Consider the following 26,844-nt stretch of genomic DNA (forward strand, 5'->3'; position numbering starts at 1 on the left):
AATTGAACATGCATTGTACATGCTGAAGAGGAGACTGAAGGCAATAAGTCCCCGAAACAAGTAGGAACTGAAGATGGCTGCAGTACAGGCCTGGCAGAGCATCACCAGGGAAGATACCCAGCGTCTGGTGATGTGCGACCAAATATTTACAATGATTACTTTATTCTGCATTATGTTAAACTGTCCAATGTTTTTTGATGCTCGAAAATGGGGGGGACCATGTACAAAAGCTTCTATAAATCCTAAACGTTTCACCCGATATGTATGAAAATACCCTCAAATTAAAGCTGACAGTCTGCACTTCACTCTCATTGTCATTGTATCCTTTCAAACTCAAAGTACAGAACCAAAATAACAGAAAAATGGTCACTGTCCAATTCATTCTGGTGCTCACTGTATGTATGTACTGTTTGTATGTTTTTCTTCCCCCCTCTCTCTCTCCAGCTGTGTGCACTGTAGCGTCATCTACTCTGACGTGGCTGCTCTGAAGACTCACATCCAGAGCTCTCACTGTGAGATCTTTTACAAGTGTCCCATCTGCCCCATGGCCTTCAAGTCTGCTCCTGGCACACACTCACACGCACGCACACAGCACCCTGGGGTCAAGATAGGAGAGCCCAAGTAAGTCTCTTCAGATTCTCACAACCCATTATTCATGTGATCTAGTATAGTATAGTCTAGTCTAGTCTAGTCTAGTCTAGTCTAGTAAAGTATTTATCTAAACTTAATATTATCCTAGAAAGTTTTTGTTCTATGTTGAAGACCTTTGTCTTCTATTTAATAGAATATACGATCTTATTGTTCTATTCTACTGTATGCTGTTCTATCACTGATTGGAAAGGTGACACCAACATCCTCAGTTGTTAACACAAATTAATTCTGCTTTAATGAGGGAAAGTTATCCGATATCCATATCCAAGTCATGTTCCTGTCAGAACCGTCTTCATTTTCAACGTTGAATGGGTTTGCGTTTAATGTTATTAGACACAGTAGCTTTAACTGAGTGTTTTTCCAGCACCCTGACCTTTTCCTAACACCGTCAACACACTCTAATGAACACACACACACACACTGATGACTGAACCTGTTCAGGAGCAGGTGCCAGGTGGTCTCTCAGACAAACAGACAGACAGACAGGCAGGCAGGCAGGCAGGCAGGCAGGCAGGCAGGCAGGCAGACAGACAGACAGACAGACAGACAGACAGACAGACAGACAGACAGACAGACAGACAGACAGACAGACAGGCAGGCAGGCAGGCAGGCAGGCAGGCAGGCAGGCAGACAGACAGACAGACAGGCAGGCAGGCAGGCAGGCAGGCAGACAGACAGACAGACAGACAGACAGACAGAGACAGACAGACAGACAGACAGACAGACAGACAGACAGACAGACAGACAGACAGGACAGGACAGGACAGGACACAGGTTCTGTGATATACCTTTTGAACTGACAAATTGTTTTTAAATAAATCATTAACTCCTATTATGGACATTAACATTAGTAAGTGTATTCATGGCCATGAATAGGTACTGTTGTCGTATACAATGCATTAGTACAATTGAAAAAAATAATTGTTATTAGATAACATTGATTTTATTCCTTTTCTGTACACAGGGTTTAATGAAACTCATTCATTTTTATAAAGCCACATGTCTCTCAAAGTGGAATATGTTGTTAAAACATTCTTTGTGTTGTCTTTCAGGTTGATCTACAAGTGTTCCATGTGTGACACAGTGTTTACCCAGCAGACACTGCTTCAGTCACACTTCGATCAACACATAGCCAATCAGAAGGTGTCTGTCTTCAAATGCCCAGACTGTTCCATGCACTACGCCCAGAAACAGCTCATGTTGGACCACATCAGGGTACTGTATGAAGGGGGAAATATCTTCTTCTCTTGTGGTCGATGTGAACAAATAACTTATTTAACTTATAAAAACTTATAACAGGCACTTCTATTTTTCAGAAAAGTATTCAAAATCTACTACAATGTAATGACAAGCACTTGAAATATATTTGTGTATAATCCTAATCAGTCATTCTAAGTCATTGTCCTTGTGCAGTCTGTATGAGTAGTTAATATGCCTGTTACTGGAGCTGTTTGTCATCCCTGTGTAGACGATGCATGGCACCTTAAAGACCATCGAGGGTCCCCCCAACCTGGGTATCAACCTGCCCCTCAGTTCCAGCCCCAACACCAACACCAACGGTCTGGACAGGGTGGACAAGAATGCCCCAACTACACCCCTGAAAAAGGCCCAGATCACCCCTACCTCAGCCCCCCAGAAGCCACCTGCTCCTGGCTGGACATGTGGAGACTGTGACCGTCTCTTCATCCAGAGAGAGGTGTTCGTAGCCCACGTCAGGCAGGAGCATGGCAAGGTAGCGTGTAGTCCTAGTTTGAATCCCAAATCAACCCTGAGCCAATACCCCGTAGTACGTGTGTACAGTTGAAGTCGGAAGTTTACATACACCTTAGCCAAATACATTTAAACTCAGTTTTTCCACAAATTCTGACATTTAATCCTAGTAAAAATTCCCTGTCTTAGGTCAGTTAGGATCACCACTTTATTTTAAGAATGTGAAATGTCAGAATAATAGTAGAGAGATTGATTTATTTCAGCTTTTATTTCTTTCATCACATTCCCAGTGGGTCAGAAGTTTACATACACTCAATTAGTATTTGTTAGCATTGCCTTTAAATTGTTTAACTTGGGTCAAACGTTTCGGGTAGCCTTCCACAAGCTTCACACAATAAGTTGGGTGAATTTTGGCCCATTCCTCCTGACAGAGCTGGTGTAACTGAGGCAGGTTTGTAGGCCTCCTTGCTCACACACACTTTTTCAGTTCTGCCCACAAATTTTCTATAGGATTGAGGTCAGGGCTTTGTGATGGCCACTCCAATACCTGGACTTTGTTGTCCTTAAGCCATTTTGCAACAACTTTGGAAGTATGCTTGGAGGTCATAGTCCATTTGAAAGAATAATTTGCGTCCAAGCTTTAACTTCCTGACTGATGTCTTGAGATGTTGCTTCAATATATCCACGTAATTTTCCTACCTCATGATGCCATCTATTTTGTGAAGTGCACCAGTCCCTCCTGCAGCAAAGCACCCCCACAACATGGTGCTGCCACCCCGTGCTTCACGGATGGGATGGTGTTCTTCGGCTTGCAAGCTTCCCCCTTTTTCCCCCAAACATAACGATGGTCATTATGGTCAAACAGTTACATTTTTGTTTCATCAGACCAGAGGACATTTCTCCAAAAAGTACGATCTTTGTCCCCATGTGCAGTTGCAAACCATAGTCTGGCTTTTTTATGCCGGTTTTGGAGCAGTGGCTTCTTCCTTGCTGAGCGGCCTTTCAGGTGATGTCAATATAGGACTTGTTTTACTGTGGATATAGATACATTTGTACCTGTTTCCTCCAGCATCTTCACAAGGTCCTTTGCTGTTGTTCTGGGATTGATTTGCACTTTTCGCACCAAAGTACGTTCATCTCTAGGAGACAGAACATGTCTCCTTCCTGAGCGGTATGATGGCTGCGTGGTCCCATGGTGTTTATACTTGTGTATTATTGTTTGTAAAGATGAACATGGCACCTTCATGTGTTTGAAAATTGCTCCCAAGGATGAACCAGACTTGTGGAGGTGTATAATTGTTATAATTGAGGTATTGGCTGATTTATTTAGATTTTCCCATGATGTCAAGCAAAGAGACACTGGGTTTGAAGGTAGGCCTTGAAATACATCCACAGGTACACCTCCAATTGATTCAAATGATGTCAATTAGCCTATTAGAAGTTTTTAAAGCCATGACATTTTCTGGAATTTTCCAAGCTGGCACAGTCAACTTAGTGTATGTAAACTTCTGACCCACTGGAATTGTGATACGGTGAATTGGACTCCCAATCATGGCCGGCTGTGATACAGTCTGGAGTGATGCCTCTAGCACTGAGATGCAGAGCCTCAGACTGCTGTGATACAGTCTGGAGTGATGCCTCTAGCACTGAGATGCAGAGCCTCAGACTGCTGTGATACAGTCTGGAGTGATGCCTCTAGCACTGAGATGCAGAGACTCAGACTGCTGTGATACAGTCTGGAGTGGAACCAGGGTGTCTGTAGTGACAGAGCCTCAGACTGCTGTGATACAGTCTGGAGTGATGCCTCTAGCACTGAGATGCAGAGCCTCAGACTGCTGTGATACAGTCTGGAGTGATGCCTCTAGCACTGAGATGCAGAGCCTCAGACTGCTGTGATACAGTCTGGAGTGATGCCTCTAGCACTGAGATGCAGAGCCTCAGACTGCTGTGATACAGTCTGGAGTGATGCCTCTAGCACTGAGATGCAGAGACTCAGACTGCTGTGATACAGTCTGGAGTGGAACCAGGGTGTCTGTAGTGACAGAGCCTCAGACTGCTGTGATACAGTCTGGAGTGGAACCAGGGTGTCTGTAGTGACAGAGCCTCAGACTGCTGTGATACAGTCTATCGCCGTGGTGACCGTAATAAAACCATAACTGTTCAATTCTATTTGTTCTCCCACTATGAATGCAGCAACTGAAGAAGCACCCGTGCCGACAGTGTGACAAGTCGTTCAGCTCCTCCCACAGCTTGTGTCGACACAACAGGATCAAGCACAAGGGGCTACGTAAGGTCTACTCCTGTCCGTGAGTAATGCTGGATTGGATCACATTTTTGGGTTCGGTTATTGTGGCGTTTGCTACTAGAATATATGAGTTTAACCTACATTGTAGATGCACAACTATTCAGTCTACACAGATTCAACAGGGCAACAAATTCCTGTGATGACCATGTTAGCATTTAATGTGTCAAATGTGAATGGCCTCTTCTTTAAGAACTCTCTCTCTCTCTGTCTGTATGACTCCACAGTCACTGTCCAGACCCCAACCGTACGTTCACTAAGCGTGTGATGCTGGACAAACACATCCAGCTGATGCATGGTGGCATTAAAGATGCTGAGGGGAAGATGGCGCCAGACCCAGCTCACACAGAGGACAGCCCTCCTGACAAGGTACAGTAACTGACCAATCAGCTGCACCCACCCACCCTCCTGACAAGGTACAGTAACTGACCAATCAGCTGCACCCACCCTCCTGACAAGGTACAATAACTGACCAATGAGCTGCACCCGCCCTGCTGACAAGGTACAGTAACTGACCAATCAGCTGCACCCACCCACCCTCCTGACAAGGTACAGTAACTGACCAATCAGCTGCACCCACCCTCCTGACAAGGTACAATAACTAACCAATGAGCTGCACCCGCCCTCCTGACAAGGTACAGTAACTGACCAATCAGCTGCACCCACCCTCCTGACAAGGTACAATAACTGACCAATGAGCTGCACCCGCCCTCCTGACAAGGCACAGTAACTGACCAATCAGCTGCACCCACCCTCCTGACGAGGTACAATAACTGACCAATGAGCTGCACCCGCCCTCCTGACAAGGCACAGTAACTGACCAATGAGCTGCACCCACCCTCCTGACAAGGCACAGTAACTGACCAATCAGCTGCACCCACCCTCCTGACAAGGCACAGTAACTGACCAATCAGCTGCACCCGCCCTTCTGACAAGGTACAGTAACTGACCAATCAGCTGCACCCACTGATCCATAGTTTGTGCTGTTCCTCTCCCTGATACTGTGACCAGGATTCAAAGAAACCCAGATTAACTGCTTGTGCACTGCCATTGATTTTTAAAGGTGATTTGTGCTTGAGCCAACATCTATGGCATTTAAAACAAACGTGATCTCTGTGAACATGAGGGAATTTGCCTCTAAAAATCACGGCAATGCAAAGATTGTTTATCTGTGTTGGATTGAATGGAAATCTGTACATGCAGCAACCCTCATGTCCCTATTTCGCCCCCCCTGCAGGCCCTCAGCCCCAAGAGGAAGCAGCAGGATGACGAGGGGCCTCCCGGTTCTCGCTCCAGGGGCTCCACACCCACCCAGCCCCTAAAGAAGCTCAAGGTTAACGTGTTCAAGGTCCACAAGTGTGCCGTGTGCAGCTTCACCACCGAGGACCTCGTCACCTTCCACGACCACATTCCGCAGCACAAGTCTGACAGATCCTCCTTCCAGTGCAGGGAGTGTGGTCTGTGCTACACTTCTCCCCGCTCCCTGGCCCGACATCTTTTCATTATCCACAAGCAGAAGGAGCCGCGGGAGCTGGCCAGACGGAATGGAACCGTCGCTGCCGATGAGAACCAGAGAGAGAACCAGTTGGGTTCCGGCCTGGACGACGGGACCCCTGAAACCAAATGTAAAGTGTGTGACAAGATGTTTGAGACAGAGGGGAGTTTGAACACACACATGAGGACACATGGCATGGCCTTTATCAGGTCTAAGAGATTGAACGCAACAGAGAAATAGAGATGGAGCGGCCTCGTCGGGACACTATTGTTGAAGCATAGTGGCATCTACCAGAATGTTGTCTCTGACCAAATTTGCCTCAGAATATTGCGTTGTAAATGCTAGAGTAGGAATAAGACATTCTCCATTGACTCGTCTACCCACATATATTAAATATACAGTATATACACAATATATATGCACATTTCTAATGTGTTTTAAAATATGTAATATATTTAAAGTATGTGTATTTAAATCAATCTATGAGAACATTTTGTACACTTTACGATATAGATGTTTCTATGGATGTTGGATAGATCTTTTGTAGGAAAATGTTTATTTTGAAAAGGTTTCAATTGTTGTCTTCTCACTAGTATGGGAAAGTGTTAGGTACTGTATACATGTTTATGTTATGGGAGATGACTTCTCAACTATTGGCAGTGTTACGTTTTATAACTGCTGCTAATGTCCATGGAATGTCTGAAGAAACTAGCCTGGTCCCAGATCTGTTTGTGCTGTCCCGTCAACTCCTATGGCTATTGCCTAGGCAGTACAAACAGATCTGGGGTCAGCTTATAAAGAAACACTTTTATCTCTGCATGACTTTGTCATCCTCACAGGGTTTGGGTCAATTCTGTTTCAATTCTGTCAATTCAAGTCAGTTCTAGAATTGACTGATATAGAATGGATTTGACCCTAACTCTGCTCTTATTGTCAGGACAATCAGTCCAGACTCCAGACTAGACCACATGAGAGTAGCCTGTCTATTTCACACCTCTATTCCGTCAGTCTATGGGCCAATTCGTTCTGTTCTTTGTTTAAAGAAACCGGAGACATTTTGTTTCAGAATGTCTCGGAATGTTTGTCTTTTCAATTTCCTTATTCTCTGGCAGCTCAGTTTTGATATTAATTGAGTTATGATGATAGCAACGTGTCTTTCTTTGCATGTACACACAGATACAGTATATAGCCTTCTGCCTTTCAATTGACCATACTGTATATCAGCCTTTTCATTTGGCCAAATTAACAAGATTACACTGGCTAATAGTTATGATTCTGGATTTCCTGAACACCAAGTGTACCATTTGGAAGGTTGTAGGATGCCAATGCATTTCTCTGATCATAGTTCAGAGTGTAAATGAACCAATTAAATAGAAAAAAACTTGCCTTCGCATTAAACAATGTCAATGTGAATGTGAGACTGGAATTGAAACCCATTTCCTCATTTCAGTGTCTTTACATTTCAAGATGTGTTTTACATTTGAAAAGAGAAAATTAATTGTACTATAAAACGATCACGATTCTGTACATTTTTATTTCCATGTTTTTTTTTTGTCATGTATGTATTTCATAAAAGGACACATTGTTTTTGGAAGTAACTTTTTTATTCTCTGAAAATGACATATGAATCTATTTGTGTAGAGCTCAACGTGCATGAGAGAAGCTGTCAATGGTTCTTATTTGTTTCTTAGAATGTGTCTTGCTGCTTGTTCGCTAGAGATGTCGGATGTTTGTGTAGAAGCAGTTCTTGATGTCAATAATAAATTCTGAATTCTGCCCCTGATGTCTACTGCACATGATCAGGCATCAGTCCCTCCTTGGGAAATACTCTCTCTACTGCCATCTAATCTCAATGCTGAGATAAACCACTATATGATACAGTGATGAGCTTTCTTCCACCATATAGTATTTTACCCATCAAGTCTGTTGCTGTCAGTGCAGATGAAGGGGAGGGGAGGACGGATGTTTAAGCAATTAGAACAGCCGACTGAGTCTTCTCTTCCCTGCTACAGACTCTCTCCTTTCTCTTCCCTGCTACAGACTGTCTTTCCTTTCTCTTCTCTACTACAGACTGTCTCTCCTTTCTCTTCCCTGCTACAGACTGTCTCTCCTTTCTCTTCCCTACTACAGACTGTCTCTCCTTTCTCTTCCCTGCTACAGACTGTCTCTCCTTTCTCTTCCCTACTACAGACTCTCTCCTTTCTCTTCCCTGCTACAGACTGTCTCTCCTTTCTCTTCCCTGCTACATACTGTCTCTCCTTTCTCTTCCCTACTACAGACTGTCTCTCCTTTCTCTTCCCTGCTACAGACTGTCTCTCCTTTCTCTTCCCTGCTACTGTCTCTCCTTTCTCTTCCCTGCTAGACTGTCTCTCCTTTCTCTTCCCTACTACAGATTATCTCTCCTTTCTCTTCCCTGCGACACACTGTCTCTCCTTTCTCTTCCCTGCTACTGTCTCTCCTTTCTCTTCCCTGCTACAAACTCTCTCCTTTCTCTTCTCTGCTACAGACTGTCTCTCCTTTCTCTTCCCTGCTACAAACTCTCTCCTTTCTCTTCCCTGCTACAGACTGTCTCTCCTTTCTCTTCCCTGCTACAGACTGTCTCTCCTTTCTCTTCCCTGCTACAGACTGTCTCTCCTTTCTCTTCCCTGCTACAGACGGTCTCTCCTTTCTCTTCCCTGCTACAGACTCTCTACTTTCTCTTCCCTGCTACAGACTCTCTCCTTTCTCTTCCCTGCTAGACTGTCTCTCCTTTCTCTTCCCTGGTACAGACTGTCTCTCCTTTCTCTTCCCTGCTACAAACTCTCTCCTTTCTCTTCCCTGCTACAGACTGTCTCTCCTTTCTCTTCCCTGCTACAGACTGTCTCTCCTTTCTCTTCCCTGCTACAGACTGTCTCTCCTTTCTCTTCCCTGCTACAGACTCTCTACTTTCTCTTCCCTGCTACAGACTGTCTCTCCTTTCTCTTCCCTGCTACAGACTCTCTACTTTCTCTTCCCTGCTACAGACTGTCTCTCCTTTCTCTTCCCTGATACAGACTGTCTCTCCTTTCTCTTCCCTGCTACAGACTGTCTCTCCTTTCTCTTCCCTGCTACAGATTGTCTCTCCTTTCTCTTCCCTGCTACAGACTCTCTCCTTTCTCTTCCCTGCTACAGACTGTCTCTCCTTTCTCTTCCCTGCTACAGACTGTCTCTCCCTTGTCTTCTCTGCTATGGTCTCTTTCTCTCCTCTCTCTTTGCTTCAAGGCTGTATGGTGTACGTTAATCCCATCCAAGGGTGTCATTAGGACACGCAGCGATACATGTGTTGACGTCAAGCAAGCAGTTTACAGACTTCTTAACTGCCAATTACATCCATGTTATGAGTCACATTTGACCTTCAACACACATGATGTACTAATTTCCTGTCCAAAATGCATAGTTGGTCTTCATGGGATTTGAATTTCAATTAGATTGGATTAGACTGACAACTTAGTGACACCGTAACATTTGAATTCAAGCCTGTATGGCCTCACTAATCAATCAATATTATGAGAGAAGATCGTTATTGCTACATGAATGAACGTTTGAATGAATGATAATTGTGATGAAAGAACCATTACATGTACCTGTTGGATCAAAAGCCATTGACAGCTGGTTTAGAGTGCCAGGGGACTGGTCACTCACATCCATGTGTGAAGCCACCAATTACCACACTGATTGGTCAAGCTACAGATTACCTAACAGGAAGTCATCATCACTTCCACTGTGACCATGTGACTCTTAACATTATTTAAAGGTCCTAGTCACGAAATGGAAGGATGCTATCCTCCCCAAGATGGTGCTACTGTGGAGGGCTTGTTGTTTGGTCCACTGCTTAACGTTGTGTTCTTTAGCAGTATATTCCATGAATGTCTCTGAGAAATGCACGCAGGATACCAGGACTTTTCTCTCAGAGCTAAACAAGGACCTGCCCAGTGAATATGCTGCTTTAAGTGAGTACTTGACCTCTATTTAAAAAAAATATATATGTTTAAATTAAATTCTTATTGTTGACATGTGGGGCGGCAGGAAGCCTAGTGGTTCGAGTGTAGAGACGGCAGGTAGCCTAGTGGTTAGAGTGTAGAGGTGGCAGGTAGCCTAGTGGTTAGAGTGTAGAGGGGGCAGGAAGCCTAGTGGTTAGAGTGTAGAGCCGGCAGGAAGCCTAGTGGTTAGAGTGTTGGGCCAGTAACCGAAAGGTTGCTGGATCAAATTCTGAGCTGACAAGGTAAAAATCTGTTGTTCTTCCCCTGAACAAGGCAGTTAACCCACTATTCCCTGGTAGGCCGTCATTGTAAATAACAATTTGTTCTTAACTGACATAAATAAAGGTTACATTTCAAATAAAATGTGATTGAAGAAAGATAGGACTGACTATTTTCTATGTTTTCACTTGTCTGAAGTTTAACAGGGGGCTTAATAGGATCCTTCTCAGATTTCTCTGTAATTCTCAGGGTCTGGTTACTTACAACAAATATTTTTGGGGCAAACCTTTTTTAATGTTAATTAAATTAATAGTTATTTATTTCTATAACAACATGTATTCTCAGAGACATGACTGCATTAGTTTTAAAACAACATGTATTCTCAGAGACATGACTGCATTAGTTTTAAAACAACATGTATTCTCAGAGACATGACTGCATTAGTTTTAAAACAACATGTATTCTCAGAGACATGACTGCATTAGTTTTAAAACAACATGTATTCTCAGAGACATGACTGCATTAGTTTTAAAACAACATGTATTCTCAGAGACATGACTGCATTAGTTTTAAAACAACATGTATTCTCAGAGACATGACTGCATTAGTTTTAAAACAACATTTCCAAAACATTTTAAAAGATATCTCATAGCTTAGCGTAGCAATCACTCATTGATTATGTGTATGTTTTGTGTCCATCTAGTGTATGATGCCTTTGGGAAGATGGGTAGTGATGTGTTGGGGGGCAACGTGAACAGGCCTGGGTCTCTCCAGGAGTGTCTGTCTGTCCAGGGACCCTCCTTTACTGGACAGTACTGCCAGGTCTTCCTCAAACAAGTGAGGAAATAAACCCTTCTTTTTATATATATATAGTCACACTGCTACAACTCTCTACTGTAGTATTTCATTATATCATATGTTATTGTATTCTATTTGATTCTAACTACAGTATGTACATTCAGATAAATGAATTACGGTACTATAATGTTGTTCTGACACAGGACCCAATCCAGTACTTTGTTGGAATATGTGTTCCTGATTCCTGTGTGGAAGAAGAGGTTCAGACACTAGTTGTTTACGGTCAGTAGCTTTGTCTGCAATAGCATGAATAAAATTTATAATTGTCCATAAAGCATTTATAAACAGTTATAAGGATGCATTATGTTGTTATTATGACTGGCACCCATTGTGTCTGTGTCCCCAGAGACCTTCCAGCAGGCCAGGACCTCCCTGATCCCTCCAGTACCGTCCACCCTACTGGCCCAGTCCACTCAGGGCCTGTTCATGACCCAGTGTCTGTCTCGTACTGGTGCTCCAGACCTGTCTGCTGTCACCTGCCTGTGAGTACAGTTCACCCTAACCACTGACCCCTAACCCTGCCACTGACCCCTGTGTCCAACTCATACTGGTGCTCCAGACCTGTCTGTTGTGAGTACAGTTCACCCTAACCACTGACCCCTAACCCTGCCACTGACCCCTGTGTCTAACTCATACTGGGGCTCCAGACCTGTCTGTTGTGAGTACAGTTCACCCTAACCACTGACCCCTAACCCTGCCACTGACCCCTGTGTCTAACTCATACTGGGGCTCCAGACCTGTCTGTTGTCGTGACTTTACTTTCATTAATCTGATGACTGTTATTTATTCAATCCACTAACTATGTTTAATTGTTACCCGATTAAATTAATAATGTAACAACTCATTAGGATTTGGGGCACCACGGAATAAGCTGTTTAACGAGTTACCATCTCTCAAATTAAACTCCAGAAGATCTATAAATTACATATTGATAACAGTCATTTATTAATCATTACCTCATATCGGTCTCATAATCTGAACGATCGCAAACTTCTTGGATCTGCAAAAACCCCAGCTTTACTGATCATTCTGTACCACACAAATTGGTTTAACTATTTATTTACTAGCTAACTAAATAATAATACAGAATAAACATACACACTTACATGAGACAAAGGTCCCTAGTGGACTGACAAGATATGACAGCTTGTTAAAACATAGATGGAGGGAGGGAGGGAGGGAGGGAGAGAGAGAGAGAGAGAGGGAGGGAGGGAGGGAGGGAGAGAGAGAGGGGGAGAGGGAGAGAGGGAGAGAGGGAGAGAGGGAGAGAGAGGTATTTGGAAACTACCCTCAAAGTAATCCTAATACCTTGCACACCTTGAACCACCGCCTGTTTGCAGTAAGAAATCATTAATGTATTTATGTGTGAATGCCGTCGTTTGTCGTCTTGCTCTGGTGAAACCAACCTTTCTTGAAAAGGGTTATTTGTCTCTGTATTCACTCAGCTCACTTATAAGGCTCTGATTGTCCACCAGAGGTCACAATGTCCTTAATTTTAGTTGTCCGGTCACCAGTGGTGTCTTTGTTCAGAACTTGTTCTTAGCTGATGTGAATAGTCAGAAGTTAACCACTTTACATACGCAGCTGCAGACCGGCAGTGTCCTGTGTGTTTATCTCCTTCATCTCGTGTTGAGGTTAATTTCTAACCATTTCAAACGTGTGGACCGCGGTCTCACGTCTTTCTGGTCTGATGTTAATTTCTCTTCCAAGCCTTTATGCACTCTGGTAAAAGGGAAATTCCATCATCCTGACACAATCTCTGAGCTCCCTTGGTGGCTAGGCTACTTACTGGTGCAAAGTATCATCAAAACTATGATCTCGTTAGAAAACGAAAACTGCATTCCTATCTTAACAAAATTATTTTCATCATTGTTCATGTCTCACCACCACAACATTTAAGATGAAAACCTGACATATACAACGTGTATACATTTCAGGTTACAGTATTTTCATTATACCATATGTATTAAAAAAAAATGACATCACAAAATAGATGTTACTTTTCTGGGTACAGAGAGAGTTCTGCTGCTTAAAATGTGAGGTGTCACAAAAGCGGCACATCCCCCCCCCTCCCCTCTTCTGTGGGTGAGAGAGGGCCTGGTTATTTGTCAACCATGCCAAGCTGATCTGAGCCTTTGGATCCTCGTGTAGTCATGACACTGTTGTCACCTGCCTGTACGTCATAACTCTAACCCCAACCATATCGAATCTGCGTAGATGGAATACTTACAAAAATGATTTAATTCTGAGGATCTAACTAACATCCCCAGATAGTTAAAAAAAACTCAATCCAAAGTCCAAGAAAGTGATTTGGGATGTCTGACTCTGTCCCCATCTGTCCGTCAGGTTTGTGTGTTGTGCGTTGGTGGCCGTCCCCTTGACTGCAACCCTGTTCGTGGCCATAGTGAGATGGCAGAGAAACAGAGAGGTCGGCCCTGGAGTGGAGTCTTCTTCTCTGAAAACCAGGGACCCAAACCTCTACGGGACGCTGATGTCTAACGGCACGTCCAGTGTTAGAGCCAGTAACAACAGCTGCTCTGGACAACTGGACAGCCAGATGGAGCACTACACAGAGGAGGAAGTAGAGGAGGAGGAAGTGGAGGAGGAGGGGGGCAGTAAGAAGAGCAAGTACATGTTTTAGAATAGTCTGCACCGCAAACCTACAAACACACTGGACTACTGATGCTTTGTCTGGGATATATTATTCACATTTATTCATTACTGGAGCTCTTTATAGTTTCCTGAACTTTGATCTCAGAAAAAAATATGTTTTATTGCAGGTGAAAAAGTGTAATTGCATACATCAACAAAAAACACTTGATTTGGTGCATCATTCCTAACTAACTAACCCACACTCCTGCTGTCTGCCAACAGGTTGTATGTACTCGTGGCTCCAGACCTTCTCCTTCCAGGCCTGCAGCCAGGAGGTCCTCTCTACAGCTAGCCCAGGTGGAGGCTACTCCTCCCTGAATGGAATCCGCATCTTTAGCCTTCTATGGATAATCTGTGGACACACTGTCCAGCTCAGCGCCTGGAACAACCTAGGTATGTCTCAGAGGAAATTCTCATTCTCTGTACTGTAGCGAATTCTTGTGAATGGCCACAGTGTAAAACGCCCCTTGCAGATCTCAAACCCACGTCTCCCAGTTTGTAGGCAGACCTGCCAACCACTGTTCCGATAAGGGTTAGCCCCTTTGGGATGGATGGTAACAGGCTTACCTAGGCAAGGTTCATTACACTGCTGTCTACCTTAGAACTTCAATTAACAGCCCGGACTTTTATTTGCTTCAATCAATGAACACAACTGCCGTTTATTAGAGACAGGCTTCAATTTGAACCCATTGTGCTTAAGGAAAAGCGCTCTAGGAATTTGTCATGCCAGCCTGCACTAGCAGCGGTCAGAGGCCCCACTGTCACTCACGGTGGCGTAGATCTAATTTGCTTTCACCCTGATCATCTTGCAGGACACCCGGAGTCGGCTTTTGCGGGAATATCAGAGTGGTGTCCATGGTAACCTCATAAACCATTTATTTAGATCCTCCGTGTATTTGAAACAGGCGTTTATTTACTGAAATATGTGCCGATGCCCAGCTTTTAAAAGGGACAGGCGGCTATTTCAGACTCAGCGTTTGATAGGATAGTATACCGTAAAAAATTATATCTATCTACAATACTTGATGAATGAATTGGATATTAATATCAGCTATTTACAGATACAGATATGCAATGAACTGATTACAGATAATGAAAAGAGATGGAAAGGGACAGTGGAGAAAAACCCTCTGCATGTGTTTGCCTTCAGTGGACCTGTTTATCTGGCTGTGGATACCTTTCTGCTCCTAGGGTGAGAACACAACCCAGTTCAACTCCACCCTTAGCACATTTTTTTTCTATCTAGAACCTTAAAGGTTCTTCGGCTGTCCCCATAGGAGAACATTTTGAAGAACACTTTTTGGTTCCAGGTGGAACCCTTTTGTGTTCCATGTAGAACCTTTTCTAAAGAGGGTTCTACATGGAAACCAAAATGGTTCTACCTGGAACCAAAAAGGATTCTCCTATGGGGAAAGATGAAGAACCCTTTTTTCTAAGAGTGTACTGCATATATGCATCCTTCCTTCCACATCTTCCTTGAAGTAATCACTGATCTGCACCTGTCTGGTCCGTGTCCCAGAGGTCTTTTGAGTGCAAGGTCCCTGCTGGGGTCCATTCAGAGAGCGGAGGACAAACTGAGTCCAGGTCTGGTGGCCAACTTCCTCTTCAAAAGGTTTAAAAGGTAACTCCATCAGTCATCAACTTTTATTTAACCAGGAGAGACCCTGAATGCTATGTGTAAGGGTGACCTGGATCACTGAAATCATTACAGTCTGTTTATAGAACCACAACACCAATCTGCTGTATGTTTTGTGCTCTTCTTTGCTGATCATTGTTGATTTGTTATTGTCCTGCCCTCCCTCCCAGAGTCCAGCCGCTGCACCTCTTCATCGTGTGTCTCGCTATCGGCCTCTTCTCCGTGGTCCAGAGAGGTGCATTCTGGTTCATCGCCGAGGATGAGATCATCAACTGTAAAAAGTACTGGTGGTCCAACCTGCTACTGGTCAACAACCTCTTCACCATCACTGACATAGTGAGAATGACCCCGACCCCTGACCCTAACCACTACACTAAACCTAACCCCTAACCTAACCACTACTCTAACACCTAACCTAACCTTAATCCTAACCCTAGTTTACTACTGGTCAACAACCTCTTCACCATCACTGACATAGTGAGAATGACCCTGACCCTAACCACTACACTAACCCTAACCCCTAACCTAACCACTACTCTAACACCTAACCTAACCTTAACCCTAACCCTAGCTTACTACTGGTCAACAACCTCTTCACCATCACTGACATAGTGAGAATGACCCCAACCCCTGACCCTAACCACTACACTAAACCTAACCCCTAACCTAACCACTACTCTAACACCTAACCTAACCTTAACCCTAACCCTAGCTTACCACTGGTCAACATCCTCTTCACCACCATTTGACATAGTGAGCCTTTTAGGTAACCTGTAACTGTCATTGCTTTAGCAGTAGTAGTACTACACTGAAATGTTTGGACTGGTAGTAGCCACTACAATACAATGCAACTTTATTAATCCCAGAGAGGCAATTCGTTCAAGGCTGACAGGGTGCTTCAGACAGGACAAATACACACAGACAGTGTAAAAACAATATGTAAAACAATATATTTTTTTAAAGATGACTGTTGGTTTTGACTGAGATAATGTAGAGGTAATCTGTCATTATCTATGACTGTTGGGTTTGGCTGAGATACTGTACAGGTCATCTGTCATTATCTATGACTGTTGGTTATGACTGAGATAATGCAGAGGTCATCTGTCATTATCTATGACTGTTGGGTTTGGCTGAGATACTGTACAGGTCATCTGTCATTATCTATGACTGTTGGTTATGACTGAGATAATGCAGAGGTCATCGGTCATTATTTATGACTGTTGGTTATGACTGAGATAATGCAGAGGTCATCTGTCATTATCTATGACTGTTGGTTAGGACTGAGATAATGCAGAGGTCATCTGTCATTATCTATGACTGTTGGTTATGACTGAGATAATGCAGAGGTCATCTGTCATTATCTGACTGTTGGGTTTGGCTGAGATACTGTACAGGTCATCTGTCATTATCTATGACTGTTGGTTATGACTGAGATAATTTAGAGGTCATCTGTCATTATTTATGACTGTTGGTTATGACTGAGATAATGCAGAGGTCATCTGTCATTATCTATGAGTGTTGGTTATGACTGAGATAATGCAGAGGTCATCTGTCATTATCTATGACTGTTGGTTATGACTGAGATAATGTAGAGGTCATCTGTCATTATTTATGACTGTTGGTTATGACTAAGATAATGCAGAGGTCATCTGTCATTATCTATGACTGTTGGTTATGACTGAGATAATGCAGAGGTCATCTGTCATTATTTATAACTGTTGGTTATGACTGAGATAATGCAGGGGTCATCTGTCATTATTTATGACTGTAGGTTATGACTGAGATAATGCAGAGGTCATCTGTCATTATCTATGACTGTTGGTTATGACTGAGATAATGCAGAGGTCATCTGTCAGTATCTATGACTGTTGGTTATGACTGAGATAATGTAGAGGTCATCTGTCTCTACAGTGTGCTCCATGGACCTGGTATCTGTCCCTGGATTTCCAGTTCTATGCAACAACCCCCCTGCTCATCTACCTCTATAGGCTGTAAGTCATTCACAATGCAAAATGGCTATTCTAATGATCATTCTATTTCTTTCTCAATAAATGTTCTTCTCTCTGTTGTCTTTCAGGAACAAAGGAGTTCTGGTTGGTGTGGCTTCAGCTCTGCTGTTTCTGTCCAGTCTGACTAGCGCTGTTCTCACTGCCCTACTGCACCTCCCAGTTCACCAGCCTACCACACTGTAAGTTCACCAGACTACCACACTGTAAATTCACCAGACTACCACACTGTAGATTACCCAGTCTACCATACTGTACGTTCACCAGCCTACCACACTGTACGTTCACCAGCCTACCACACTGTACGTTCACCAGCCTACCACACTGTAAGTTCACCAGACTACCACACTGTAAGTTACCCAGACTACCACACTGTAAGTTACCCAGCCTACCACACTGTATATTACCCAGTCTACCACACTGTAAATTACCCAGACTACCACACTGTAAATTACCCTGCCTACCACACTGTACGTTCACCAGACTACCACACTGTAAATTACCCAGACTACCACACTGTAAATTACCTTGCCTACCACACTGTAAGTTACCCTGCCTACCACACTGTACGTTCACCAGCCTACCACACTGTAAATTCACCAGACTACCACACTGTAAATTCACCAGACTACCACACTGTAAGTTCACCAGACTACCACACTGTAAATTACCCAGCCTACCACACTGTAAATTACCCAGCCTACCACACTGTAAATTACCCTGCCTACCACACTGTAAGTTCACCAGACTACCACACTGTAGATTACCCAGTCTACCATACTGTACGTTCACCAGCCTACCACACTGTACGTTCACCAGCCTACCACACTGTACGTTCACCAGCCTACCACACTGTAAGTTCACCAGACTACCACACTGTAAGTTACCCAGACTACCACATTGTAAGTTACCCAGCCTACCACACTGTATATTACCCAGTCTACCACACTGTAAATTACCCAGACTACCACACTGTAAATTACCCTGCCTACCACACTGTACGTTCACCAGACTACCACACTGTAAATTACCCAGACTACCACACTGTAAATTACCTTGCCTACCACACTGTAAGTTACCCTGCCTACCACACTGTACGTTCACCAGCCTACCACACTGTAAATTCACCAGACTACCACATTGTAAGTTCACCAGAATACCACACTGTAAGTTCACCAGACTACCACACTGTAAATTACCCAGACTACCACACTGTAAATTACCCAGACTACCACACTGTAAATTACCCTGCCTACCACACTGTAAGTTACCCAGACTACCACACTGTACGTTCAATCAGCCTACCACACTGTAAATTACCCAGAATACCACACTGTAAGTTACCCAGAATACCACACTGTAAATTACCCAGAATACCACACTGTAAATTACCCAGAATACCACACTGTAAGTTACCCAGAATACCACATTGTAAGTTCACCAGAATACCACACTGTAAATTACCCAGAATACCACACTGTAAATTACCCAGAATACCACACTGTAAATTACCCAGAATACCACACTGTAAGATCAAGTGGTAACACTTTAACAATAATTAATCATTATAAAAGCACAATGAAGCTTTCATTGACCCATTACAAGACCTACATAAATCATTAAAAAATGATTTGTAAGAAAATGTCATATTACATAAACTCAAACCAGATCAACTGTTACAGATATGAATCACCCACAATGTCCAGTATAATATGTATTCTGTTCCAACACTGCCATTATCGTTTATGTTGTATATGGTCCAGAAAATATGAAAACTACTTCCAGTATTACTACAATAAACCCTACACCAGATACGGGCCCTACCTGATCGGGATCCTGGCAGGGATAAGCATGACAACTAAGAAAGGCCACATTTTAAAACATCAGGTAATAATTTGAATTAACTGAATAATCTTTAACTGCTTAACACTCAGTTTAACTGCTTATAACACCCAGTTACCTACCTTTAAAATTTTGTGAACAGGGTTTACCCACCTTTTAATGCTATATAAGTGGTTTTTTTTTGCAGTAAGGTTTACCTACCTGTGTTATTTTTAACACTACAGCCCTGTTTCGTTTCAATAACATCCCTCTCTCTCTCTCTCTCTCTCTCCTCTCCTCTCCTCTCCTCTCCTCTCCTCTCCTCTCCTCTCCTCTCCTCTCCTCTCCTCCTCTCCTCTCCTCTCCTCTCCTCTCCTCTCCTCTCCTCTCCCCTCTCCTGTGTCTGTGTAACAACTCAGTGGCAGGCTGCAGTAGGTTGGTTCTGCTGCCTGTCAGTCATGGCGATATTGGTAGGATTGGCCTATGTCCTCCGGGATGTCCCACCCCAGCCGTCCGCGCCTCACGCCCTCTACCAGGGGATCCATCGCTCCCTCTGGGCCCTGGCCGTGGCCTGGATCATACTGGCCTGTGAGGAGGGATATGGAGGTGAGACCTGAGCACTGACAACCCACCTACCACAAGTCCCAGACATACTATTCTGAACAGATCTAGGGCCAGGAGTCTTTGCTGACCATTTCATCTGACCGGTAACAATGATGGTCCCTAGTCGTTTTCTATGTAAGAGTCTTAGTTACATCCTTTAGCAAAGGATCAGAGTTTTTCCTCATGTGGTCAGGTAACATTCCTGCCCCTAAAAAAAACCCTGTCTTCAGTAACTACCCAGTCTCCAGTAACTACCCAGTCTCCAGTAACTACCCAGTCTCCAGTAACTACCCAGTCTCCAGTAACTACCCAGTCTCCAGTAACTACCCAGTCTCCAGTAACTACCCAGTCTCCAGTAACTACCCAGTCTCCAGTAACTACCCAGTCTCCAGTAACTACCCAGTCTCCAGTAACTACCCAGTCTCCAGTAACTACCCAGTGTCTCTCTCTCTCTCTCCAGGATTTGTTGATAACCTCCTGTCACTAAATCTGTGGGTTCCTCTGTCCAACATCAGCTTTGCCTGTTACCTGATCCATCCTGTTCTTATTATACTATACAACGGCAAACAGGAGACTCCTATACACTACACAGACATGAACTTTGTAAGTATTTCACACAGCAGTAACCTAGACCCAGATAAGTGTCTGCTGCGTAGCCAACTTCTTCCATGGTTGTTATCATGCCAAACATTTCTGGTATGGCAATGACTTGAGTTGGCAAGAAAGCACAAACAGATCTAGGACAGGCCTACTACTGTAGATCATAATAGCACATTATGCTTGAAGGAGATGCATCTTCCTGCTCTTCTGGAGATGATCACACTGTGTTATTTTCCTTTGTTTTCTTCCTCCTCAGTTCTATCTGTTCCTGGGTCACATGATTCTGACGGTGGTGATTGGCTATGTGCTGACCGTGTTGGTGGAAAAGCCCTACCTCTTCCTCAGGGGCAGTAAGACTTAAGGACATGACCCCCTCGACCCTCCTCCTTTAGGACATGACCCCCTCGACCCTCCTCCTTTAGGACATGACCCCTACACCCTCCTCCCTACGACATGACCCCTCCTCCCTACGACAGGACCCCTAGACCCTCCTCCTCTACAACACTCCTGTAGATCTGAAAGGATTGGATAGCTGTGAGCAGTATGGCCATAAATGAAAGGAATGATGTATGGGCTGATTTATAAAGATGACTGTATTCATTGTAAGATGGAAGATGTGCGGTGTAAATGATTGTATAATTTGCCATGTATAAAAACTGAAACATAAAGTCTGAACAGAGTGGTATGTTAGAATGTAATACTTTCTGTGGTTAGAATGTTTAACGCTGACTGTAGTATTGAGGTACAATGTTACTTGTGAAGCCAAGCAGTGTAAGAAGAGCTCTTCACTAGATACATAAACATACAAAGGCCATTTCCTCAAAAGTGAGTTTACAACTTGATCAACTTTCAAAGCAGAATTACTTTTCCATTGTTCCTCAAATGCTGTGTATGATAAACCATTTTGCTGATAACCCAGTCTCTACTTTTATCCAATGTAAAAAAACACAATTTCAAATGTTGCTACATAGACTAAATCCAGGTGGTGGGTCACATATGTCACAGCAGTGGGTTATTAAGCAAGTGTTTGTGGGTCTCTCGTACACCATGGTCTTTACCACTGCATGACCACAACATCTAGCTTAGCCTTAGCCCAGTAACCCAAACATGTCACTGCCAATCGTTCAAAACACCCGCATCTAGTTAGGTATCAATGCACTCAAATAGTAAATATATTCCCTTGGTTTTGAAACTGGAGCCTCCTGATCCTGAATCCATCACTAAATAAACAAATATGATCCTAAAGCCACAGGGGCCAACAGGGACCAACAGGGACCAACAGGGACCAACAGGGACCAACAGGGAGAAACAGGAACCAACAGGGAGAAATGGGAACCAACAGGGAGAAACAGGAACCAACAGGGAGAAACAGGAACAATCAGGGAGAAACAGGAACCAACAGGGAGAAACAGGAACCAACAGGGAGAAACAGGGAGACACAGGAACCAACAGGGAGAAACAGGGACCAACAGGGAGAAACAGGGAGAAACAGGAACCAACAGGGAGAAACAGAGACCAACAGGGACCAACGGGGACAAACAGGAACCAACAGGGAGAAACAGGAACCAACAGGGAGAAACAGGGACCAACAGGGAGAAACAGGGACCAACAGGGAGAAACAGGAACCAACAGGGAGAAACAGGAACCAACAGGGAGAAACAGGGGCCAGCAGCGAGAAACAGGAACCAACAGGGAGAAATGGGAACCAACAGGGAGAAACGGGAACCAACAGGGAGAAACAGGGAGAAACAGGAATCAAGAGGGAGAAACGGGAACCAACAGGGAGAAACAGAAACCAACAGGGAGAAACAGAGACCAACAGGGAGAAACAGAGAACAACAGGGAGAAACAGGAACCAACAGGGAGGAACAGGAACCAACAGGGAGAAACAGAGACCAACAGGGAGAAACAGAGACCGACAGGGAGAAACAGGAACCAACAGGGAGAAACAGGAACCAACAGGGAGAAACAGAGACCAACATGGAGAAACAGAGACCAAGAGGGAGAAACAGGAACCAACAGGGAGAAACAGAGACCAACAGGGAGAAACAGGAACCAACAGGGAGGAACAGGAACCAACGGAAGGCAAAAAGGGCCCAGGTGGGTCCAACAGAGGCCAACAGGGGGAAACAGAGACCAACAGGGAGAAACAGGAACCAACAGGGAGAAACAGGAACCAGCAGGGAGGAACAGGAACCAACAGGGAGGAACAGGAACCAACAGGGAGGAACAGGAACCAACGCGAGGCAAAAAGGGCCCAGGTGGGTCCAACAGAGGCCAACAGGGGGAAACAGGGTACAACAGTAACCAACAGGGAGAAACAGGAACCAACAGGGAGAAACAGGGACCAACAGGGAGAAACAGGAACCAACAGGGAGAAACAGAGACCAACAGGGAGAAACAGGAACCAACAGGGAGGAACATGAACCAACGGGAGGCAAAAAGGGCCCAGGTGGGTCCAACAGAGGCCAACAGGGGGAAACAGGGTACAACAGGAGGAAACAGGGTGCCAACAGGAGGAAACAGGGGCCAACAGGGACCAACAATGGGAAACATGGGCCCATGTGGGGCCAACAGGAGCCAACAGGGACCAACATGGGCCAAGGCAGTGGATGCACTGATTGGTCATCTGATGGAGTGGGCCAGGAAAGGTGATAGCGGTGGTGATAGGAGGCTTTGCACCAAGGGCAAACTACCTGCCCTCCAGGACACCTACACCACCCAATGTCATAGGAAGGCCATAAAGATCATCAAGGACAACAACCACCCGAGCCACTGCCTGTTCACCCCGCTATCATCCAGAAGGCGAGGTCAGTACAGGTGCATCAAAGCAGGGACCGAGAGACTGAAAAACAGCGTCTATCTCAAGGCCATCAGACTGTTAAACAGCCACCACTAACATTGAGTGGCTGCTGCCAACACACTGACTCAACTCCAGCCACTTTAATGATGGGAATTGATGTCAAATATATCACTAGCCACTTTAAACAATGCTACTTAATATAATGTTTACATACCCTACATTACTCATCTCATATGTATATACTGTACTCGATACCATCTACTGCATCTTGCCTATGCCGTTCTGTACCATCACTCATTCATATCTTTATGTACATATTCTTTATCCCTTTACACTTGTGTGTATAAGGTAGTAGTTTTGGAATTGTTAGGTTAAATTACTCGTTGGTTATTACTGCATTGTCGGAACTAGAAGCACAAGCGTTTCGCTACACTCGCATTAACATCTGCTAACCATGTGTATGTGACAAATACATTTGATTTGATTTGATTTGACTAGTCAGCTACGTGTGTCTCATGGAAACCAAGTCACCGTAATCAACCGCTTGCTGACATTAATCATTTTCACACTTATGATTAATTTCACCTGATTAAAGCGGTCAGATTCTTAAGTATAATTACTATATAATTATCTCCATCCAATTTTAGAATTTAACTCTTTGAAAAGGTTAACGTCAGTGGCACACAGTAGGACCTAACCTACTGTAGTTCCAACTGAGGACCAAGACATGTTAAAGTGAAGAATGGGTCCCTCTAGTGGTCAGTTTGAGGAATGACAGGCAACTCTATGAAGTCTGTGTGTCAGTAGGCTACTTGAGTATGTGAAGATCCAGACCACTAGACATGGCAGAGAGAGAGAGAGAGAGAGAGAGAGAGAGAGAGAGAGAGAGAGAGAGAGAGAGAGAGAGAGAGTGGCAAAGAGAGAGAGAGTGGCAGAGAAAGAGAGGTAGAGAGAGAGAGTGGCAGAGAGAGAGAGTGGCAGAGGGAGAAGTAAAGAGAGAATGAGGTAATATAGATGGAGAGGTAAAGAGAGAGAGAGAGAGAGAGAGAGAGAGAGAGAGAGAGGTAAAAAGAGAGAGAGAGAGAGAGAGAGAGAGAGAGAGAGGGGTAAAGAGAGAGAGAGAGAGAGAGGTAGAGAGAGAGAGAGAGGTAAAGAGAGAGAGAGAGGTAAAGAGAGAGAGAGAGAGGTAAACAGAGAGAGAGAGGTAGAGAGAGAGAGATAAAGAGAGAGAGAGAGAGAGGGGTAAAAAGAGAGAGAGAGAGGTAAAGAGAGAGAGGTAAAGAGAGATAAAGAGAGAGAGAGAGAGGTAAACAGAGAGAGAGAGGTAGAGAGAGAGAGATAAAGAGAGAGAGAGAGAGAGGGGTAAAAAGAGAGAGAGAGAGGTAAAGAGAGAGAGGTAAAGAGAGATAAAGAGAGAGAGAGAGAGGTAAAGAGAGAGAGGTAAAGAGAGAGAGAGAGGTAAAAAGAGAGAGAGAGAGGGGTAAATAGAGAGAGAGAGAGAAAGGGGTAAATAGAGAGAGAGAGAGAGGGGGGTAAAAAGAGAGAGGTAAAGAGAGAGGTAAAAAGAGAGAGAGATAGAGAGAGAGGGGTAAAGAGAGAGAGAGAGAGGTAAAGAGAGAGAGAGAGGTAAAGAGAGAGAGAGAGAGAGAGAGAGGGGTAAAGAGAGAGAGAGAGAGAGGTAAACAGAGAGAGAGAGAGGTAGAGAGAGAGAGATAAAGAGAGAGAGAGAGAGAGAGAGAGAGAGAGAGGGGGGTAAAAAGAGAGAGGGAGAGGTAAAGAGAGAGAGGTAAAGAGAGAGAGAGAGAGGTAAAGAGAGAGAGGTAAAGAGAGAGAGAGAGGTAAAAAGAGAGAGAGGGGTAAATAGAGAGAGAGAGAGAGGTAAAGAGAGAGAGAGAGAGGTAAAGAGAGAGAGAGAGAGAGGTAAAGAGAGAAGGGTAAAGAGAGAGAGAGGGGTAGAGAGAGAGAGAGGTAAAGAGAGAGAGAGAGGTAAAGAGAGAGAGAGTGAGAGAGAGAGAGAGAGAGAGGTAAAGAGAGAAAGAGAGGTAAAGAGAGAGAGACATGGTAAAGAGAGAGAGAGGTAAGAGAGAGACATGGTAAAGAGAGAGAGAGGTAAAGAGAACGAGGTAAAGAGAGAGAGAGAGGTAGAGAGAGAGACATGGTAAAGAGAGAGAGAGGTAAAGAGAGAGAGAGGGGTAAGAGAGAGACATGGTAAAGAGAGAGAGTGAGAGAGGTAATAGAGAGAGAGAGGTAATAGAGAGAGGGGTAAAGAGAGAGAGACATGGTAAAGAGAGAGAGAGGTAAAGAGAGAGTGGTATAGAGAGAGAGGTAGAGAGAGCGTGAGAGGTAAAGAGGAGAGAGGTAGAGAGAGAGCGTGGTAGAGAGAGAGTGGTAGAGAGAGTGGTAGAGAGAGTGGTAGAGAGAGAGGTAGAGAGAGAGAGAGTGGTAGAGAGAGAGAGTGATAGAGAGAGAGGTAGAGAGAGAGTGGTAGAGAGAGAGAGTGGTAGAGAGAGAGGTAGAGAGAGAGTGGTAGAGAGAGAGGTAGAGAGGTTGAGAGAGAGTGAAAGAAGGCAAGAAGGCCTGCACAATCTCTATGCTCCCAATTCATCGCTTTATTGACAACGTTTCCATCCAAAACAGATCTTTGTCAGGACAAACAGACTGAGTGCTCACATCTCGAAAGAGAGCGACTAATCAGGGTGGCTTACATCATTAGGCACTCAGTTGGTCATCATGACGCAACCATGCAAGGCAGAGATCTTCTAGCTCCGAACTGACGACTGATGCTCTTTCTTTGGGGGGATTGATGTCTCACATTTTAGGCTACTTGCTGGAAAATGGGCGTTAGTGCTTCGTGGTGTCCCATTTAAGATCCCCTCCTACCCATCACAGAAAGTCAGCCAGTGTGTGTATCAATATGGTGATTCATTGCGAGTAATATTCTGTAAATTCTGTCTGTTGTTATTTGAGGTACCGGTATATGGCTCCTATTAGCTTGTTACCCTCAGGTAAAACAGAAGTTGATGTGTTCATTTAACCTAAATTAAGGTTAGTCAATTAAGAATACATTGTAAATGACATTGTCAGCCTGACGTCTCTCCTGTCTGCTTCTCTAGTTTTGTTTCGTTTCCTTGGACGGTTTGACAAAGGTTCCAAGATTAATTTATGTAATTCAGTGTGATTATGACGTCAACAGTCTGTCTGTCACAAGACACTATGTTACCGTAGACCCTATAATTCTCTGATTCCAGAGTTACGCCACACATCTCAACTCTGGCGCAGTGGCAAAGGGAAAATACTCACGTGTCAGACCCCCCCCCCCCCCCCTACGCATCTGACTGCATCGGTACCGGGAAGTCAGTCAGGAGTCAAGAACTGAGCCGCCTGTTCTACTTACGTGTGTATCACCATTATCCACTTGGCCTACCCTAGGAGGCAACACAGGCTAGAAGGCCAGCAGGATGGTGGGAGGGATGGGCCGTCCAGGCGACAA

The 26,844-nt window shown here is 44.3% G+C and overlaps 2 protein-coding genes across 4 annotated transcripts in view; both read left to right on the forward strand.

Moving 5' to 3' along the window:
- Window positions 1-7,934, forward strand: part of znf532 (zinc finger protein 532) — a 37,880-nt gene extending 29,946 nt beyond the window's left edge. For all 3 annotated transcript variants that reach the window (XM_090191669.1, XM_090191668.1, XM_090191670.1), the window contains 6 exons: window positions 445-621; window positions 1,704-1,866; window positions 2,120-2,383; window positions 4,555-4,667; window positions 4,891-5,032; window positions 5,901-7,934. In XM_090191669.1, coding sequence (XP_090047795.1) covers window positions 445-621; window positions 1,704-1,866; window positions 2,120-2,383; window positions 4,555-4,667; window positions 4,891-5,032; window positions 5,901-6,398 — 1,357 coding nt within the window. In that variant the 3' untranslated portion in view covers window positions 6,399-7,934. The remainder of the gene's footprint in view (window positions 1-444; window positions 622-1,703; window positions 1,867-2,119; window positions 2,384-4,554; window positions 4,668-4,890; window positions 5,033-5,900) is intronic.
- Window positions 7,935-9,856: 1,922 nt separating this feature from the next.
- oacyl (O-acyltransferase like) lies at window positions 9,857-21,228 on the forward strand. The gene is made up of 15 exons (XM_036936845.2): window positions 9,857-10,126; window positions 11,079-11,212; window positions 11,377-11,455; window positions 11,580-11,715; window positions 13,580-13,861; window positions 14,076-14,278; window positions 14,975-15,077; window positions 15,405-15,506; window positions 15,692-15,857; window positions 17,433-17,512; window positions 17,599-17,709; window positions 19,291-19,414; window positions 19,768-19,954; window positions 20,412-20,554; window positions 20,808-21,228. The coding sequence occupies exons 1-15, from the start codon at window positions 9,970-9,972 to the stop codon at window positions 20,910-20,912; spliced, it is 2,112 nt and encodes a 703-aa protein (XP_036792740.2). The 5' UTR covers window positions 9,857-9,969; the 3' UTR covers window positions 20,913-21,228.
- The last annotated feature ends 5,616 nt before the right edge of the window (window positions 21,229-26,844 follow it).

The sequence above is a fragment of the Oncorhynchus mykiss genome, chromosome 12 (genome assembly GCF_057628025.1).
Source record: "Oncorhynchus mykiss isolate SJ-2025 chromosome 12, ASM5762802v1, whole genome shotgun sequence".
NCBI lineage: Eukaryota > Metazoa > Chordata > Actinopteri > Salmoniformes > Salmonidae > Oncorhynchus > Oncorhynchus mykiss.